The sequence below is a fragment of the Nicotiana tomentosiformis genome, chromosome 3 (assembly GCF_000390325.3).
Source record: "Nicotiana tomentosiformis chromosome 3, ASM39032v3, whole genome shotgun sequence".
Taxonomy (NCBI): Eukaryota; Viridiplantae; Streptophyta; class Magnoliopsida; order Solanales; family Solanaceae; genus Nicotiana; species Nicotiana tomentosiformis.
In genome coordinates, this window is record NC_090814.1 from 1,941,420 (window position 1) to 1,962,634 (window position 21,215).

At 38.3% G+C, this 21,215-nt stretch overlaps 3 protein-coding genes across 3 annotated transcripts; all 3 read right to left on the reverse strand.

Annotated features, from left to right (window-relative positions):
• Positions 1-4,411: 4,411 nt before the first annotated feature.
• On the reverse strand, positions 4,412-5,419 carry LOC138906944 (uncharacterized). The gene is made up of 2 exons (XM_070196608.1): positions 4,779-5,419; positions 4,412-4,508 (listed from the first exon to the last, which is right to left on the reverse strand). The coding sequence occupies exons 1-2, from the start codon at positions 5,417-5,419 to the stop codon at positions 4,412-4,414; spliced, it is 738 nt and encodes a 245-aa protein (XP_070052709.1).
• Positions 5,420-6,165: 746 nt separating this feature from the next.
• LOC138906945 (uncharacterized) lies at positions 6,166-6,897 on the reverse strand. Its single transcript, XM_070196609.1, has 2 exons — positions 6,385-6,897; positions 6,166-6,315 (listed from the first exon to the last, which is right to left on the reverse strand). The coding sequence occupies exons 1-2, from the start codon at positions 6,895-6,897 to the stop codon at positions 6,166-6,168; spliced, it is 663 nt and encodes a 220-aa protein (XP_070052710.1).
• A 7,696-nt stretch (positions 6,898-14,593) lies between these two features.
• Positions 14,594-20,594, reverse strand: LOC104086326 (stromal 70 kDa heat shock-related protein, chloroplastic-like). Its single transcript, XM_009590570.4, has 8 exons — positions 19,980-20,594; positions 18,276-18,528; positions 17,640-17,719; positions 17,416-17,558; positions 17,177-17,275; positions 16,791-16,980; positions 16,239-16,637; positions 14,594-15,177 (listed from the first exon to the last, which is right to left on the reverse strand). Exons 1-8 carry the CDS (start codon positions 20,487-20,489, stop codon positions 14,782-14,784), a joined length of 2,070 nt encoding a protein of 689 aa, XP_009588865.1. The 5' UTR covers positions 20,490-20,594; the 3' UTR covers positions 14,594-14,781.
• Between the last annotated feature and the right edge of the window lie 621 nt (positions 20,595-21,215).

Below are 21,215 nucleotides of genomic sequence, written 5' to 3' on the forward strand. Positions count from 1 at the left end.
TGCTGCAATTTTTTTCTGCTGTAAATGCAGAAATCGAGGTCAGGGTCGACGGCCAGGGTCGAAGCCAGGGACGAGGGCCATGATCAAAGGCAGGATCGAAGCCATGATCGAAGGCCCAGCTCGAGGGCCATGATCGAAGGCAAGGCTCGAGGGCCAGGGATCGAGGCCCAGGATCGAGGGTTATGACCAAGGCCAGGATCGAGGGCTATGACCGAGGCCAGGATCGAGGGCCATAAAGATCGAAGCCATGATCGATACCGAGGATCGATGGCTGCCTCGGCAATTTATAAAACTAGGAATTTCGTCCCATTTGTCATTTTTGACGAACTTGAGCTTGAGCAGAAGCGATTTTTGGCAGATTTTCAAGGAAAAATATTTGGGTAAGTGATTCTAACTCGGAATTGGTCAATATACACGAATATATCATTATTTTCACCATTTAATTGGTGTATTTAGATGGAAATTTGGAAAAATTTTAGAAATCTCATAAAAATAAATTTTTGAGATTTCGGTGTCGATTCGGAGTCGGATTTGAGTGAAACTGGTATGGTTGGACTCGTAATTGAATGGGTTGTCAGATTTTGTAAGTTTCGCCGGATTCCGAGACCAATTTTTGAACTAATTTTGGATTTTATTGAAAAATATAGTATTTTCTTATGGAATTGATTCTATAAATTTTGTTGACTGTATCGAATTAATTATGACTAGATACGAGTTGATCGGAGTCGGAAAATTGAGGAAAATGCATACTACTTGGTTAAATTGGAGCAAGTCGAGGTAAGTGACTTGTCTAACCTTGTGTGGAAAAAAAATTTCCTAGGATTGGTATTAATGTGAAAAATTAAAATATGTTGAAAGTCGTGTACACGAGGTGACGAGTGTGTACACGGGTTAAATGTGAAAGATTATGTCTTTAAATTGTGTAGATCGCTGTTGCATATTAATTAAAAAAAATTGCCTTGTTATATTCTTCATCATTGATTTAAATGTTTGTATTTTAAATTTGCTTGACCTTTTCCTGCTAATTGTTTTACCTATTTAGTTGAAACTTGGTTTTTTTTATTCTGTGCATTATTGGAAGGTTGATTTTTTTTAAATTAAATATTATTAATATGAATTATTTGACATTTTAAATTTGGTATTGAAGCAACATATTAAAATTTTAAAATATTATTTTGTTGAGTTATTTATTCCCGAATATTTTTGTGAGATTTTCATACTCATTGTGATGGAGCCATGAGCTCTTATTTATGAAAAAATATTGTTGTTGATTTATTTTGGTAAATTAAAATATTTAGGCACTTGAGGTACAAATTATGATATATTGTGATATTGATACGCATGCGGTGGTATAAGGTTTGGGTGTTGAAACGCATGCGGTAAGATAAGAGTGGCTTGATACGCGTGGCTAATAAGGGGAAACTACTAGAAGTCATGCGGTGTGATAAGGATGGCTAAAACGCGGGATGCTATTTCGAAAAAAATATTTTCTTTAAAATAAATTGTGGAGGCTCCCACAGTGAGATAAGGAAATGAGATATTGTGAATTTATTTATGATTTGGGACTACGAGGCGGTACCTCGGGAGTGCCTTTGTTGATATTGATTTATGACCGCAGTTGCCTTTGATTATTGTTGTGATTTTCTTGAAGTTGAAAAGAATTCTGTTTTGTTTCCACGAGGTATTAATTGCCATTATTTGGTGTAATTAAAAAGTGACATATTACTTGATTCATTTCCGTTATTATTTTATCTTATTATATTATTAAATATTTTACCATGCCATTATTTATTTTTCAGTAGGGCCTGACCTGACCTCGTCACTACTCTACCGAAGTTAGGCTTGGCACTTACTGGGTACCGCTGTGGTGTACTCATACTACGCTTCTGCACATCTTTTTGTGCAGATCCAGGTACATCTCATCAGACCAGGCATCAGTAAACTAGTTGTACGAGGAGACTTCGAGGTATATCTGCCAGCGTCCGCAGACTCCAGAGTCCCCTTCAATCTTACTATGTTGTCTTCCTTATTTGCTTTAGACTCTGATGTATAGGGACATAGAGAATAAATTCTTAGAAGCTTGTGACTTATTTCTACCGGGTTTTGGGAGTTATAATTATTTGATTTGTAATTTATTTATTTAAGATATCTTATTATTCCACATTGATAGGCTTACCTAGTCTTAGAGACTAAGTGCCATCACGACCTCCCGCGGAGGGAATTTGGGGCCGTGCCAATTTTTCCTAGAGACTTTCTTCCTAAATTCTTTGGTAAACAACTTTAATCTATTTCTTTTCGATTACCCATTACATTTCATAAGTTTTCAACATCAAATCTAGGATTTTCATGGTAGAAATTAGGGATTTGGGTAGAATTAGGGATTTTTATAAATTTGAAATTTAGACCTCGAATTGAAGTCGAATTTCAAAACAAATCACATAGTTGGACTCGAGGTGAATGGGTAATCGGGTTTTGGTCCGAATCTCGGGTTTTAACCAAGCGAGCTTGGGGTTGACTTTTTGAAAAAATGTAAAGACCTTAACTTTATGTATTGTAATTGATTTCCCTAGCATTACTTGATTTTATAGAGTCGATTTGTTAGATTTGGCTGGTTTGGAGGCTTGTTCGAAAGGCAAGGCCGTGGTTGAACTTTGAGTTGGTTTCAGAGTGAGGTAAGTGTTGGGTCTAACCTTGATTTGAGGGAATTAGGAATCCTTGAGCTATGTGCTATGTGAAATTCATGTGTAGCGGCGTATATGCGAGGTGACGAGTGTATATACGCCGTCAAAATACTTGTTTCTATGCTTTTCCGTAATTCATTAAAAAAAATTTCATGACTTGACTGTTACATGCCTTAACTTGCTATTTGTCATTTGTTATTCTCGCATTGTAAATGTTAATTTCTTCCATGCTTCTATGTTTAATTGATATTTGCCTTGATTGTCTTATTTGTACTCTTTAACTGTCATATATTCGATTTGACTTATTGCTTAGTATTAATTGTAGCCCTTTCATGATTTGGTACGAGATTCCTTCTTGATTTGTAGCTTTCATATTCGTTAATCGTAGAAATTTTGTGATTCGAGTTATTAAATTGATTGCACTTATTGATTTATTTATGGATCAGGTTGCGTGCCGCAATTGATACGGTGGGATCGGGTTGCGCGCCGCAATATGTGATATAAGGGTGGATTGATATGGTGAAATAGGGGAGAATTTTGATATTGATATTGATTATACGGTGGGATCGAGTTGCACGTTGCAACAGGTGAAATAAAGGTGGATTGATATAGTGTAATAAGGGAGAATTATGATATTGATATTGATTATATAGTGGGATCGGGTTGCGCACCGCAACATATATATTTACTTATTATTTTTGATATTTACATGGTGGAATAAGGGAGAATCGTGTTGCACGGTGGGATCGGGTTGCGCGCCGCAACGGTTTATGTGTTTTGCATTCCTTATTGTATTGTGTTGGCTTCGGTGCTTTCGTACGAGACTCTGAGGATTGATATTTTTATATTTACTGGTTTTCGAGGATTGAGTTATTTTCATGAGTTAACTTCCTTATTTTTCGTATGTTCCTTTCCTGTCATTATTTTTATACTGCGTACAGGTTATTGTAAGTGACCCGCCTTAGCCTCGCCACTACTTCGTCGAGGTTAGGCTCGGCACTTACAGAGTACATGGGGTCGGTTGTACTCATACTACACTCTACACTTCTTGTGCAGATTTTGGAGTCGGTCCCTGCGGTGGTCAGTAGATTGCTCGAGTTGACTATTAGTACGAAGACTTGAGGTACAGCTGCTCGGCATTCGCAACCCTGAAGTCCCCTTCTACTTTATCTTAGTTGTGTATTTTCTTTCAGACAACTTTACTTTCATTCAGACCTTTATATGTATTACTCTAGTAGCTCGTGCACTTGTGACACCAGATTCGGGGTTATATTTAGATATTTCAGTTGTTATGGCTTTACGCACTTTATCTCAGTTTAATCTCAATTATTTCAGTAATTGACATCAGTTAAACTTGAATTGTTTTAAAATGGCTTAAAACTAATCTAACGTTGGCTTACCTAGCAAGTAAAATATTAGGTGCAATCACGGTCCCGAAGGCAAAAATTCTGGGTCGGGACATTAATAATTATATTTTAATATACATAGGGGTGTATGTGTAAAATTTCAAAGTATAAAGGGTATAAGTGTTTGATTCTAAAATATGTGGGTGTTTATTGTAGTTAGTACAACAATAACAACAACCCAGTAAAATCTCATAAGTTGGGTTTGGGGAGAGTACTGTATGCGCAGACCTTACCCCTACCCGAGGGGGTAGAGTGATTATTTCCGAAAGACCCTCGGCTCAAGACGGTGAAAAGAAACACTATATTAGTACCATCAACATAAAATCAAGAGATAATGACAGCATCATAAGAACCAGAAAATAGATAAAAGGCAATAACAATAACCAGTACATAAAGTCCGACACAATGAAAATGGAGAATACTGTGAACACAACATTAACCACTAGCAGTCGGAGACAAAACCCTATCAGACTAGCCTCACACCAGTACGAAGTAGAAATTAAAAAAAAAAAAAAAAAGCCCAACCACCTCCTAACCTACAATCCTAATGCGCGACCTCCACACCTTCCTATCAAGGGTCATGTCCTCGGAAATCTGAGGCCACGTAGTGTCCTGCCTGATCACTTCTCCCCAATACTACTTAGGCCGCCCTCTACCTCTTCTCGTACCTGCCAAAACCAACCGCTCACACCTCCCTACCGGGGCATTCAGACTTTTTCTCCGTATGTTCCCGAACCATCTAAGCCTCGCTTCCCGCATCTTGGCATCCATAGGAGACACGCCAACCTTCTCCCGAATCTTATCCATCCTAGTGTGCCCGCACATCCACCTCAACATTATCATTTCTGCTACTTTCATCTTCTGGGTATGTAAGTTCTTAACTGGCCAACACTCAACCCCATACAACATGGCTGGTCTAACCACCGCTCTATAAAACTTACCTTTGAGTATCGGTGGCACTTTTCTGTCACACATGACTCTAGATGCTAATCTCCATTTCATCCACCTCACCCTTATACGGTGTGTGACATCCTCATCGATCTCCCCATCCCTCTGGATAACCGACCCAAGGTACTTGAAACTGTCTCTCTTGGGGATGACCTGAGATTCAAGCCTCACTTCCATGCCTGCTTCCCTTGGCTCCGCGTTGAACTTGCACTCCAGGTATTTCATCTTAGTCTTGCTCAACTTGAAACCCTTAGACTCAAGGGTTTGTCTCCAAACCTCCAGCCTCTCATTGACGCTGCTTCGCGTCTCATCTAGCACTATGTCATCAGTGAATAACATACACCAAGGCACCTCCCCTTGAATAAGGCGTGTCAGTGCATCCATCACCAAGGCAAATAAGAACGGGCTGAGCGCAGATCCTTGGTGTAACCCCAACAACCAAAAAATGCTCTGAGTCGCCCCCACTGTCCTAACCCGAGTCTTAGCTTCATTACACATGTCCTTAATCGCCCTTATGTAGGCAACCGACATACCTTTAGCCTCCATTCATCTCCAAAGGACCTCTCTAGGGACTCTGTCATATGCTTTCTCCAGGTCAATAAATACCTTGTGTAGGTCCTTCTTCCTATCCTTGTACTGTTCCACCAACCTCCTAATAAGGTGGATAGCTTCCGTAGTTCACCGACCCGTCATGAACCCAACTGAATGTCGGATATAGACACCGTCCTCCTCACTCTCGCTTCTACCACGCTCTCCCAAACTTTCATGGTATGACTTAGCAAATTGATACCCCTATAGTTGTTACAACTCTGGATATCACTTTTGTTCTTGTATAATGGTACCACCGTGCTCTACCTCTACTCATCCGGCATACTCTTCATCCTGAAAATAATATTAAACAACCCAGTCGGCCACTTCAAGCTTGCTCCGCCCACACCCCTCCAAAATTCAACCGAAATTTTGTCTGGCCCGGTTGCTCTACCCCTACTCATCTTACGCATAGCCCCCATGACCTCCTCAACCTTAATGCGCCTACAGCACCTAAAGTTTCAGAGACTCTCGGAGTGCCTCAATTCACCTAGCACAATGTCTTGATCTCCCTCTTCGTTCAAAAGTCTATGAATGTAAGTCTACCATCTCCGCTTAATCTGAGCCTCTCCCATTAATACTCTACCATCCTCGTCTTTGATGAACCTCACTTGGTCCAGATCCCGAGCCTTCTTCTCTCTCGCCTTGGCTAGTCGAAATAACTTCTTCTCCCCGCCTCTGTCCCCCAATTCCTTGTACAGAAGACCAAACATCGCAGTCTTAGACTCTGTAATTGCCAACTTTGCCTACTTCCTAGCTACCTTATGCCTATCTCTATTTGATCTTCTCTCCTCCTCACCTGTTATCCCTACTAACTTCATGTACGCTGCCTTCTTCGCTTCCACTTTACCTTGAATCACTTCATTCCACCACCAGTCACCTTTGTGTCCATCGGAGTAACCCTTCAATACCCCTAGCACCTCTCTCGCTGCCTCTCTAATAAAGTTTGCCGTCATCGTCCACATAGCGCTCGTGTACCCACTACTCCTACAGGCACCCATATACGATAACATCCCCTCAAACTCCTGGTCTTTATCCTTAGTCAAGGCTCCCCACTTGATCCTCGATCGTCCTCGTACCTTATACCTTTCTCTGTTCACTCTCCTCTCCTCCTCACATGTGCTCCCTACTAACTTCAGGTATGCCGCCTTCTTCGCTTTTACTTTATCTTGAATCACTTCATTCCACCACCAGTCACCTTTGTGTTTGCTGGAGTAACCCTTCAATACACCTAGTACTCGCGTCCCTACTACTCTAATACAGTTTGCCGCCATCGTCCACATAGCACTCGCGTCCCCACTACTCCTCTAGGATCCCATATCCGATAACCTCCCCTCCAACTCCTGGGCTTTATCCTTAGTCAAGGCTCCCTACCTGATATTCGGTCGTCCTCGTACAAACCTCTTCTTCCTCTTTACCCTGACACTGACATCCATCACCAAGAGTATATGCTGCGTTGCGAGTGTCTCAACTGAAATAACCTTACAATCCTTGCATAACCCTCTGTCACACCTCCTGAGGAGAAGATAGTCAATCCGAGTCTTCGCCACCGCACTTTGGAAAGTAACCAAATGCTCCTCCCTCTTTGAAAAACTAGAGTTCGCAATCACCATCTCAAAAGCCTTAGCAAAATCCAACAGCAAAGTACCTCCTCCGTTCCTATCCCCATAACCGAAATCGCCATGCACCTCGCCATAGCCACCAGCAGTCGACCCGATATGACCATTGAAATCTCCTCTTATAAGTAGCCTCTCAACAAGCGGAATACTACGCACAATTTCATCCAACTCCTCCTAGAAGCACCTTTTAATCGCCTCATCTAAGCTCACTTGCGGCGCATAAGCGCTAACGACATTTATGGTGCACTCTCCAACCACTAACTTAATAGTCATTATTCTATCATTCACCCGCCTAACCTCTACCACAGACTATCTAAGATCCCTATCCACCAAAATCACTTCATTCTTACCCTTGTTGACTCTAGAGTACCACAACTTATACGCGTCCGTGTCCCTCGCCTTCGATCCTACCTTCCTAGTCTCCTAGACACATGCTATATTGACCTTCCTCTTCTGGAGAATCTTCGCCAACTCTATAGACTTACCAATCAATGTTCCTATGTTCCATGACTCAACTCTCAACCTATAGGCCCCCTTGATCCCTTTACCTCCATTGCCTCCCGTCCCACCCCTGACCCCTGACCCCCCTCCCCACCCACTCTGAGGACATGACCTTACTCTACCATCCCAGGCCACAACCACTATACCTATGACAGACTAAGAAAAATTAGTAACACAAAAACAAGCGGCGGACCAACTAGAAGAAAACAAGATATAACTACAGGCACGCTAATAATATGCTTAAACTAGTGCGCAACTAAAATGGCAACAAGTTAACAAACACAAAGAAGAGAAATAGGAGAGTACCAACTCCCGAGAGTAGAACCTAGAAATTCGACTTGGTGCACACCCAAGGTCACAGATACTGACGTATTTCCTTCCAACTCCAATCGGTCTTTGCAAATACCAACTAGGGCTTTTCTGCTCTGCTCGCTCGTATGCATCACGCTCATCACCAACTGCCACGTCTAACAACCAGAAAAATCACAATACACCAACCAAGAAACCAACACGGGTTGGGGCTGTCAACTTATCACTATTGCACCAGTGTTTAATTTTACGGTAGCCCGGACTGCCCACTAAACAACGGGCAGATAGCCAGCGAATATAGCGAGGATCGACGAAGAGACAAAGGGTCGAACAGAAGGAAGGGGGAAATGGAGTGGGAGAGGGAGGGCAACTCAGGAAGAAGAAATAAGAGAGGGGCACCTAGGGGTCGCCGACGGGGGGTTGCCCTGTTAGGTTTTCCAGGGTGGGTGGACAGAAAAGGGGAGATGGGAAGGGAGCAGAAAGAGGAGAGAGAAGGACGAGAGAAGAAAGGGGTGAGATGCGGGAGGGTCGCCGGTTGGAAAACCGCCGGTGTGGGCTGAGGAGATGAGGAGAGCTAAAAAAATAGGGGGGAAGAAAGAAGTAAGGGGGGAGGGGGGCAGTGAGAAGAAAGAGGGGGGGAGAGAGGAAGGGAGAGAGGGATGGCCTACCTACCTGCGTGTGGTCACCGACGCCGACATTCTCGCCGGTGAGGAGTGGAGGTCGAAGAGAGAGAAGAAGAAGAGAGAGAAAGACCCGTTAAGAGAGAGAGAGAGAGAGAGAGAGAGAGAGAGAGAGAGAGAGAGAGAGAGAGAGAGAGAGAGAGAGAGAGAAGAAGGCATTTTTTCTATTTCCCTTACCTTATGAACCTCAACGTTAATTGTGGTATATACTTACTCGCATCGGATATTATATTAATCCAATAAATACATGACAAGTGTTTTCACAAACATAATTATTACTAGATTATAGTTAATTAACACATATTATTACCTTAATTTCTTACTTAACTATGATAAATTAAATAATTTAATGTAAATACGTGTTGATGATAAATTTTTATCAACTAATTATTAGTAAGGTATAGTTTTACGGAGAGAAATAAGAAACATCGACAAGAGGAAATCTCTTCGTACCATGTAGCTATAGTCCCCTATATCAGTACTGATAAAGGTTTATTCCGAGTCACAAGAGTAATTATTCTTTTAAAAAGAAATTCTGTTATGATAATGCAGTATAATGTAAGAGGATGAAACTTTGATTATTTTTTAAGATGAAACGCGCTTTATCTTTTGTGAAATTTATAAAAACCCGAAATGCCAATAATGTTAGAAGACAACCTACCTTTTAACAGACCATTTGCTGTCGTTTTGCCTTCTTTCATAAGCCAGTCTATTTACTTTTGTTTTTTGTGTTGTGTCCTTACTTCAATTCAATAAATTAGTCCATCTACCCATCTTTGACATCAAGTGAATTTTCAAACACTCCATCAAGACTCTCGGTGGAAACTCTCATTATATTTGTTGACTTATTTTATACACACAGATATTTTCTAGAACAGATGCGGACTCAAGATTTAAAGGTTGCAGGTGTACATTCATTTTTGCATTCAATCAGAATTTACTTTATATATAGAGTGTCACTATTAATATATCACTATTTTGTAAAAACGTATATACATGAAATTTTTGTTGAACTTCATGCGCAGGTGACCCCTCCTTTTACAACGTAGGCCCCCCTCTTCTCCAGACGACAAACGTTCTTCACAATACTAGAGACAAAAATTGTTTTACAATTCCATAGGGGGCCTCAAATTGAAATAAAATTTTGAATATGCACTTATGCTTTATTTTCTCCATCACCAAAATTTTCAATTCAATTCTTTAATGATTTTCGCTATTTTATCCAAGAAAAGAAAAAGAAAAGCTACTAACTCTAATTTGGATGGTTCCCAAGGACAAGTGTAGAATATAATGTATTTTTTTCTTTCATTTTAGTAGAAGTCATCAACTGATATTTCTTGAACTCAATATGTAATATCAAATACCAACCGGAGATTGTGAAATTACAGGTAATGTCGGAGGATACTAAATAAAACGACCTCTTTTTTGTCATTTTCTTTAATTTGTCAAAATAGAAATTCGAGAAATTGGTGCACAAGGGGGAAGAAAGTCTAAGAAAAGGTGTAAGATGTAAATGCGTACAGCTTGAAGATGTATTCTAGAGACTGGTCGAGAAACTTGCATGGGAAACCGTTCAATGATCTACACTGTTAAGGGTCATTTGGTCGGGTGTATAAAAATAGTATTGAATATGATATATTAGTAATACGGAAATTAGTAATACAGGAAAAAAAGTTATGTTGGTATTAGTTATGTTAAGATTGTTTCTTATGACTGTTTGTTGTGGTGTATTAAAAATGACATGCATTATTTGTTTACAAAAATACCCTCCACATTATTTAGTTTTGAGGGATTTCAAGGACAATTAGTCTTGGTATTGCTAATATCAAGTTTGCTACGTATAGTTATACATAGGATAATATCAAATAAAGTCTATAACCAATACTTATATTAGTTATACATAGGTTGGAAAGGTAGATCAAACAAATAATTAATAATATCAAAGTTAATACATGCATTATTTTCTCTACTATATCGTACCAAACGACCCCTTATGGATCGTTTAGTATGATTGATAAGAAATATAAATCCGGGATAAAAATTTAGTACCGCCTTATTCCTTGTTTGGTTACTAATCCCAGGATAAGTTATCCCAGTATTAAAAATAGCATCAGGATAACTTAGCCTGCGAGAGGGTGGGATAGTAATCTCAGGATAAAACAGTAAAATTGACGATCCCATAATTAATACAACGTACCAAACATTCAATTTAGAAATAATAGCAGAATGACTAATCTCAACATAACTAATTCAAGCATAACTAATCCCAACATAACTTATTTTCAAACCAAACAACCCCTTAGTATTTAAATTTGTAAACACCACCAATAATCCATTAATACTGTGAAATGGGAAAATGATAAGGAATAGATAAAGATAACAATAAATTATATGTAGTAATATTGTACAGATTTTTACACTATTAGTGCAAAGGTTAATTATTATTTTTATCAAGTTATTAATTAATGTTAATTGTAAAAGTTCACCTATAGTTAATTTATAACTATATAATTTTGTAGATATTATTTTACACGGTCAATGCAATACAATAAAATATATCCTAAGAGCTAGGGAACTCATACTTTCCCTCCTAATAACATCAAATTTTCCACACTCACAATCACACATTTTTACCCAACCATTGACTTACTTTCTCGTCCTTTTTTTCTTCTTCTTATTCCGTTTGACAACTTCAACACTCAATTCTTTTCCACCTTCCAACAACTATTTGAAACCCCACAAACACACTGCAAAAATAACATTACCATTTCTGCAGCAAGAAAAGAAAGAATGAACAAATATTCCAGAATCAACAGCAAAGGCAAATCAGAATTTATACTTTTTTCTGATAATCTTTCTTTTCCATTATCTAAATCCAACAAAGATGAGTTTTCTAAAAAGTCTATGCATTTCGAAAATGGTTCGGCTCAAGATCAAGAAAATGGAGAGATGTTTGGAGTTATTTTAAGCAGAAGCCGCTCTGTTCAATCGATGGCAGAGAAGAAGGAAGTTAAGAGGACATGTTCAATGAAGAGATCATCGTCAGTATCATCAGCTGGAGGATATTGCAGAATTCATCATCAAAATGATTATTCAATTTCTGATGAAGACACTCATAAGAATTTGAATTTTCTGCACTTGAAACAGAGGAAGAAAGAGAAAGGCAAGATTCTTAAAGTTTGCATGAGATTGCTTGGATTTTAGGATGTTGGATTTAGCTGCAGTGAGTGTTTGCTGGTAGTAGTTATGCTCTATGTAAGATTTAACAATTATTTCCTCTCTCTCTTCTACCTTTAAATTTCCCTAAGATGATTGTGAATTTGGGTTAAACTTTTTGTTCTTCTATTATATAGTTAGTGCAGCTTATACTCGGCGAATTCCCAAATCTACCGCATAAACCTTCCATTATTGTGAACATGTGTCGCAGAATTTCCATCACAAAAAATAGAAAAATTAACGACAGAATACTTGAGTTATTAGCTATGTTAATGTAATATAAAAAATCGAAATTTCACCTTTCCTTCCACAACTAGTCATGTTGGATGAAGTTATCCTTTATTACTATGTTACAGAGTGAAAATCATTTACATGTGCCAACTTTCCATTAAAGATTAAACTTGTACAATAGATATTTTCCTCCTCCTATCCTATGCGATATTTATTTTGTCTTTACCATTTTTAATCTCCTCTAGATAATTCTTTTTTAATATTTTATATGATATTTTATTCTTTTTACCTACGTGATTTACATTTTTTATTTATTTCCATTATAAGTTATAATTTAAGTTTATAAAAGTTATAAATAGAATCGTCCTTTCGTGAACTTGTTATTAATACTATGTGCATATAGTATACCATTAAGTTCTATTTTCTCTCTTATTCTCTATTGCATATACAGATTCAAGGATAACCTCCCTTAGAACGTCTACAACAACAACCTAGTGTAATCTCACAAGTGGAGTCTGGGGAGAATAGTGTATACGCAATCTTACCCATACCTTGCGAAGGTAGAGAGTTTGTTTCCGATAGACTCCCGATTCAAGCAAAACACAATCATAACAGTTCTAACAAGAAATACACTAATGAAAAAAAAGCCATAAAGAGAAGTAGTATCAACAACTAGATAAAAAGATAACATAAACAACAGAAATAACATGTAATAAAAGAAGTCTAAGGGCAAGAGAATACGAGAATACTACTTAAGCTACTGGTATGGCAAAGAGAAACGCGCGATTACCTACTAGCCTTCTACCCTAAATTTGTATCATGCCTTGCCTAATCACCCCTCCCCAATACTTCTTAAGCCTACCTATATCTCTCCTTGAACCCACCAAGGCAAACCTCACATGCCTCCTTATTGGGGCATCTGTGTATCTGTTCTTTACATGACCGAACCATCTCAGTCACGCCTCTTGTATCTTGTCCATCACGGGTGTCACTCCCATTTTGTCCCGAATATCTCCATCCTAGTCTTGTCTTCCCTAGTATGCCCGCACATCCACCTCAACATCTTCATTTTCGCTACTTCTATCTTCTTGACATGAGAGTTCTTGGCTGCCCAACACTCCGCACCATACAACATAGTCGGTCTCACAACCACTCTGTAGAACTTTCCTTTAACTTTTAGAGGCACCTTCTTGTCACACAAAACACCAGATGTAAGCCTCCATTTTATTTATTCCGCTACAATATGATGTGTGACATCAACATCAATTTTCCTATTACCTTAGATTACAGACCCAAGGTACTTGAAACTTCTTTTTTGGCGGATGACTTGTGGATCAAGCATCACTTCAACGTCAACCTCTTGAGTCACGTCGATGAACTTACACTCCAAGTACTCTGTCTTCATCCTGCTCAAATTGAAACCGTTAGACTCCAGAGTTTGTCTCCAAACCTCAAGCCTATTATTAACTTCGCCCCGCATCTCATCAATCAATACTATAGCATCTGCAAATAACATGCACTATGACACTTCCCCTTGAATATGGTGTGTCAATTCATCCATCACCAAGGCAAATAAAAATGGGGTAAGAGCTGATCCTTGATGCAACCCCATCTCGACTGGTAAGTGATCCGATTCTCCTCCCACTATCTTAACCTGGGTCTTAGCTCCATCGTACATGTCCTTAATCACTCTAGTGTGTGCTACAGATACACCTTTAATTTCCAAACATCTCCATAGTACCTCACTTGGGACTTTGTCATATGCTTTCTCTAGGTCAAAACATTCCCTTAAAACGTCTATTGTTCAAAATTGAAGAATGAGTATGATTTTAAGCAAAAGTGGAGAATGTAAATAATTTCACCCTTTGTTATGAGATTTATTTGACCTAAAATATTTCCCTCTTGGTTATGGTTCTAGGATAACCTCCCTTATATGCATTAACCTCAATGGAATCATAGATAAGGTTAAATTCACTGTTTCACTCTTCTGATTAGAATCCCTACACGAGTCCACCTATACGCCTTCTAGGATTATACTTATATGCGCTTACCTCACTCATATGATGATTGATGAAAGCTAAGATGCAGGCTGTCAATATGCTTCTTGACTCACTATTCAGAATCTAAGGCCTAGCTCTCCTCCATTACTTTCTGGGACTTGAAATTTTGCAAGTGTCACATGATACAGTGGGTACTGGAGAGAGTTTGCTCTAAATATGCTAGAGAGAGAGAGAGAGAGAGAGAGCAATGTTGAATTGGCCCTCTCGATGTGAACACCAGGTTCAAGGCAAATACAGAATTGTTACATCTTTAACAATCATACTTGAGCTGTCTGATGAGCATAATTCAGACTAGGCCGGCAGCAAATTAATCCTAACCTCCCTATGCATTTCCAGATTTTGGTAACATACTGGTTCAGAAAATCCATTTTCTCAACTTCATTACACTCCAGTAAGCTAGTCACACATGTACATTTTTTGTCATCTCCCACTGTTGATTCACACAAAATATATACCTTTACTTTCTATCATCTAGGTGTAGTTGCCAAAAGATCTATACAGAAATACCATCTAATACATTGGTGAATTCTTGATTCTGTTTCTTAATTGCTTTCGCTGAAGTCTGCATCGATTACTTCTCCATCTCCATCATCCTTGCCACTGGAACCAGATGCCCCCGCCGGACCTGCACCAGCAGGACCAGCAGCAGCACCTGGCTGGCTGTATAGAGACTGTCCTAGCTGCATTACTTCTTGGTTCAATGCAGCCATCGCATCCTTAATGGTTTGTGTTGAACCGCCAGATATGGCATCCTTGAGCTCGCTCAGTTTCGATTCCACCTTGTCTTTAACATCAGCTGGCACCTTGTCTCCCAACTCTTTTAGCTGCTTCTCAGTTTGATATACAACAGATTCTGCTTGGTTCTTTGTGTCAATGGAATCCCTCTTCTCCTTGTCCTCTTTAGCAAACTTCTCAGCTTCCTGAACCATTCTATCAACCTGAAAAAATCATTTCATCAAAAAAAGGTGGACCAATGAGTAATATGTCATTAGATTGACTAATAACCACAAGCCTTAATTTAAACAAATACAAGTTACTGACATACAGCATTGAAAGTTATTCCCACGATTAATATTCTCACATATTTTAACGTGCAACTTAAGGATCCAATTTTAAAACTACAGGGCAGTACTTCATCAAGGTGTGAAAAAAAGTCAAGGTCTGCGGCTCAAGAACATGCGGGGCCTAAAACCAAAGTTTAATATGGGGCATAAATTTTTAAAAAGAAGTTATAAGGTTGTTTTTATTTGAAGTCTATTCTTCTAACTTTTTAAGATACAAAATTGTTAATAATCTTTTTTATAATGGATTTTTTCTAATAATTCCTTTTCAATTAATAATATAGACAATTCATTCTTGAGAAATTGTTGATTTTAGATAAGATTTTATAGAGCAATAGAAGTATAGAACTATTGGAAGCTTAAAAGTATTGATGAACACTTGAACTAATGAAATCTTGAAGAAAGAAGGCAAGTAAGAATATCAAAGAGAAAGACAGAAAATATGTAAGGGTTTCTGAAATATGAAGAGATTGGAAATAAGAAAGATTGACTTGGAGAAATTAAGGAAGAGAGTAAAAATTTTACAAGTTATCTAATGAAGGAGTAAAAAGTGACAAATTGAAACGTTAGAAAGCTATTCATCTACCCATTTTTAAGTAAGTTAAGTTATTACTTTATTTATATATCTAAAAAAAAATTCTTTCTTTTTATATTAAAAACTCTACTTTTAATTTTTATATTAAAAGTACTAAATATTTTTTAAAAATACCTCTAAACCTATTATTTTTAAAAAATGGGACCCCCCAAATTTGGGGGCCTAAGGCACAAGCCTTACCTTCCATAACATTGGAGCCGACCCTGTGCGGCTGTGCCTTATCAGGCATTAGATCGCACTATTTAATACTTGAAGTTATGGTAGCAGTAAGTTGGATAAAATAACGATATTAAAAGAATGTGCTCTACTCAGCATGGGAAATAACAGATCTAAAGAGATATACCTCATCTTTGGGCAAAGTGCTAGCACCGGTTATAGTAATGTCCTGCTTCTTTCCGGTACCCTTATCAGTAGCCATGACAGAGAGAATACCATTGGCATCAATATCAAATTTTACTTCAATCTGGGGAACACCACGAGGAGCTGGAGGAATCCCATCCAGACGGAACCTTCCAAGAGACTTGTTGTCTTTTACAAACTCTCTTTCACCTTGCAGCACATTAATCTCAACACTGGTTTGCCCATCTGCCGCGGTTGAGAAGACTTCTGACTTTGAAGTCGGTAGTGTTGTATTTCTTGGGATGATTTTTGTCATAACTCCACCTAGAGTTTCCAGACCGAGTGACAATGGAGTTACATCTAATAACACAATGTCACTAACATCTCCAGCCAAGACACCAGCCTGAGAATATAAAAAAGGACACATCCGCGTCACAGCATTGCAGCAGTAAAATGAACGCACGAAATCTATGGCGAGGGCACACAGACAGACGCATACATGCCCACTCCGCACAAGAGTTTTTTGGAGAGAGAGAGAGAGCTGAGAGCCACAAACCTGAACTGAAGCTCCAAGAGCAACTACCTCATCAGGATTGACAGAAACATTAGGCTCTTTACCAGTCATCTTGCAGACAAGGTTTTGGACAGCTGGTATTCGTGTCGATCCACCAACAAGAACTACTTCATCTATATCTTTGAAGGAAAGGTTGGCATCCTTTAAGGCAGTTTCTACTGGTGTTTTAAGCCTGTGAAGACAAATTCCAAGTGGAGTTGTCGAGTCAGAAGGATAAGACTGAAATTTAAGAAACAAGCTCGAGTATACGAGTTAACTACAATGAAAACAAAATATCAAAATTTGAACTATTGCACACTTGAAAAATAAATCTAATCATATTGGCATCCCCATACTAAATGACAGGTAATTTATGAAAAAATCGTTACCTGTCTAATAAGTCTGAGCATAACTCCTCAAACTTGGCCCTTGTAAGTGTTGTCTCAATATGTTTTGGACCATCTGCAGTAGGAGTGATGAATGGCAAACTGCACAAGAAGGGAAGGCACATTCAATGAAAGCTTGCTAAGGCAGAAGCAGCTGTTTTTTTTTCCAGGAAGGGGGAGCAAATAAAGAGAAAGAAGCAATTATTTTGTGCACACATGACACAACTAACACAGACACATACCTGATATTAGTTTGAGTCAAGGTTGACAATTCTATTTTTGCCTTTTCAGCAGCTTCAGTAAGACGTTGAAGCGCTTGTTTATCCTTCAGAAGGTCTATTCCTTCTTCTTTTCGGAAATTTTCAGCAAGCCAGTCGACAGTTCTCTTTTTGATAAAAAACGTGTAAGCACCATACAGACAGAAAAGGTGCATATAAGCTAAGAGAAGGTATTGCTAATTTAATACCTTATCAAAATCATCACCTCCCAAGTGTGTGTCGCCTGAGGTAGAGAGCACCTCAAATACTCCATCTCCAACCTCAAGAACTGCATTACCTTGTGAGTTAGTGCAGATACAAAAGCACATTTGAAGTCAGAAATTAATCTACCTACATCGTGCGAACTTGTTTTCCTTCTATTCCATATTACTAAGGTTCTACGTTGAAGTACATAAATAGAAACATAATGCAACTCAAAACCTAGTAGGGAGGAAGATAACTCTCTGGAAAAGCAAAGATTCATACGATCAGCCCTTTTATATTCTTAGTAGTCGTTTGGTACAATGGTGGGATATCGCCGGATATCCAATATGGTGGGATATCGCCGGATATCCAATATGGTGGGGTATCCCAAGGGATTAGCTATCCCGCCTTTTTTATGGGATAGGTAATCCCACCATTTTAGTGTAAAATTTTTCTTGGGATTAACTAATACTTATAACCAAACATGGGATAAATACAATTCCAAATTCTATCCCAGGATTATTATCATTATTCCATGCACCAAACGACCCCTAAGTGCTATATGAAAGAAGCCAGTTACTGCATAGAAGAGATGAGATTCAAATCAGATCTTGCCTCAATCAAACAGCCTTCTCACATACCTGACACATCAAAAGTACCACCTCCCAGGTCAAACACTAGAATGGTTTCATTATTCTTCTTCTCAAATCCATAAGCCAATGAAGCAGCAGTGGGTTCATTAATTATACGGAGAACATCTAATCCGGCAATGCGACCTGCATCTTTCGTTGCAGTTCTCTGGGAGTCATTGAAGTATGCAGGTACTGTAACCACTGCTTTACCAACTTTATCATTCAAGAACTTTGAGGCATCATCAACAAGCTTTCTCAAGACCTGGGGGCCAGAAGCAAAGCAAACTCTCTTCAGAATACCAAGAAAAGAATCATGAAAGTGTGGATTCAATTACTGCTGAAACAGGTAACCACAGACAGAGGGGGAACTATGATTTGAAACTTGGGGGTTAAAACTCTAATCTTTCAAGTTATTTGGTTCTAAACTAATAATTTGTGTACATATTCAATAGATAGACAAAATAGACGTTGGACCAAAGATACTGGGTTCGGCCGAACCCGTAAACCAAACACTAGCTCCGCCCATGACCACAGATGTCTAATAACTCCATCCATCTCAGATAATCTAACTTATAGATTGAGGAATAATAAACAGTATAAACATATATTTGCAGACAACAGTAACAAGCTTCATAATCAGCATTGATTTTCTCACTGCTGTCTAACAAATTACTAATTCCAAGATCACCAGCCTACACATGATAAGAAATAGTCCTAACTAAATACAGTTTCTTAAGACTATAGAAGGAAAAAAATGCTCAAATAAGCACAATCAATAAACAAAATTTTGCAGAAAACAGAGTAGCCAATATCAAGCAGAAACCTCAACCTAAATCCTCGCGCCAAAGTTGATAAATAAAAAAATCACCTATTCCTAGGGTCAATTGACCAATTTTCAAGCAAAACTCATAGTACATATATTTCACCATTCAAATGTAATACTCCCTCTATAGTCTATCCCCAATTCATGACGGTTCCAAAATAGAATCACCCAACTTCACCTACTCAAACACATTGTCGAATTCTACTCAGCGGAATATGGAGGTACTTACGGTAGAACGGGCCAATCTGGTCTTTCATAATAAAGCGAGAGACATGAAACGACTTATTAGTAGATTAATAGATAGAGACATGAAATCGACTTCTTAGTAGATTAATAGATCACTTTGGAATGGCATATACATCACATATCCTAGATCAAGTAAAAACTCCAGGGTTCCAACAAGCTATTGCTATATCCATTTCATTAGGAATTGATGATCTTTTAAAAATACCTTCTAAGGGATGGCTATTTCAAGATGCTTAAAAACAAAGTTTGATTTTGGAATAATACCATCATTATGAGAATGTACATGCGGTAGAAACATTACGCCAATAATCATTACCGCAAGGCATAACGGGAAGACATATATGGTAGAATCATAACCATAGAATACACCCTAATCAAAATGCATACATTTGTCTCATACACTATGGGATAGTGAGAAGAGATATATTTTACATAGGGACTATAATTGGAGATACCATTGTTTCTAGTATAGAAGTTAAGATGCCCAACTTTTATAATTTGTAACCACGATGTTGAAGTAAAATCTTTCTCTTTTTTTCTTAAATTCCATACTGAATTACAGAAAATACAAAGATAGAAATATTATTTAGAAACTTTCAGACAATCGAAAAAAGAAATAGGGCGCATAATTAACATGCGCATACCTGAGCAGAAATTTCCTCAGGAGCAAACTGCTTACCAATAGCAGGACACTCAAGCTTAACATTCCCATTCTCATCCTTCATCACTCTATACGACACCTGCTTCGATTCTTCATCAACCTCGGTCATTTTCCTCCCTATAAACCTCTTTACCGAAAAAAAAGTATTCTCAGGATTCACTACCGCTTGCCTTTTCGCTATTTGCCCGACTAGTCTATCGCCGTTCTTCGTATACGCCACCACAGACGGCGTCGTTCTTTGTCCCTCCGCATTTGTCACTATCGTCGGTTGTCCACCTTCCATTACTGCCACTGCTGAGTTTGTTGTACCTAAATCTATCCCCACCACCTTCTCGCTCACTATTTTCATGGGTCTGTACTTTTGCCTTAGTACTCCTTTGTTGCTGTAACATTTCTCTCTTGATACAAAGCATGGAGTTTTTTTGTCGAGTTTAAGCCCGGAAAATGGGATTTTCACTTGGTGGGTTGCAGTTGCAGCCATAATTGAGCTCATATTTTCTTAGAAAGTGAAAAAAATTGAGACTTTCCTAATTAAAAAAAAAAAAGGTGTCTGGTTCTTTTCTTGAAAGCAACAAACTAGGCAACGATGATCGTGAAGACTTGAAACGAAAAGGGGTTTATATATAGAGAGAGAGGAGAAGATTTTGGTAAAGGACAATTCTACAAGGGTCCAGGGACGCAGGATGAGAAGGGGATTAATGGCCGTTGGATCAAGATTTTGCTGTTTTGGACAGTGTTGTAACGAGGTCCTTGTCTTGAGTTTTGGATTTTGGTATATTCATGTGAATGATTGTGGAAAATTGTGGGAAAGTCCAGGAGCTTCTGGCGCAGAGAACACAAAGTTCAATTTGACGTTTTGCGAAATTGGTGAGTTAATTGTTAACCAAGTTAATGATTATTATGTCACGTCCCAAACTATCTAAAAGCTTTTCCAATCTTACAAATTTTTTTTTTTTTTTAAATATTTTTTTTAAAGTAAGTGTTTGATCAAATTTTTTTTAAAAAAAAAAAAATATTTTGAGAAGCAGAAACAGTTTTAGAGAAACAGAAAAAAATAGTTTCTTTTCAAAAATAATTTTTTAAAAAGGACTTTTGAGAAAAATATATTATCATAAAAAATACTTTTATTAGCTTGACCAAACACTAATTATTGCTCATAAGTGTATATAAATTAATTAGCCAAATACAAACTACTTCTTGTCAAAAATAATTTATCTAT

Coding starts and splice junctions, on each gene's coding strand:
- LOC138906945 (XM_070196609.1), bottom strand. CDS start 6,897: ATGGCGGCAAACTGTATTAGAGTAGTAGGGACGCGAGTACTAGGTGTA. Junction 6,316..6,384: donor CAAATAGAGATAGGCATAAG/GTAGCTAGGAAG, acceptor CTTCTGTACAAG/GAATTGGGGGACAGAGGCGG.
- LOC138906944 (XM_070196608.1), bottom strand. CDS start 5,419: ATGGATGCACTGACACGCCTTATTCAAGGGGAGGTGCCTTGGTGTATG. Junction 4,509..4,778: donor CTGAATGCCCCGGTAGGGAG/GTGTGAGCGGTT, acceptor TTGTGTTCACAG/TATTCTCCATTTTCATTGTG.
- LOC104086326 (XM_009590570.4), bottom strand. CDS start 20,489: ATGAGCTCAATTATGGCTGCAACTGCAACCCACCAAGTGAAAATCCCA. Junction 18,529..19,979: donor CTGAGGAAATTTCTGCTCAG/GTATGCGCATGT, acceptor TCTGGCCCCCAG/GTCTTGAGAAAGCTTGTTGA. Junction 17,276..17,415: donor TTGACTCAAACTAATATCAG/GTATGTGTCTGT, acceptor CTTCTTGTGCAG/TTTGCCATTCATCACTCCTA.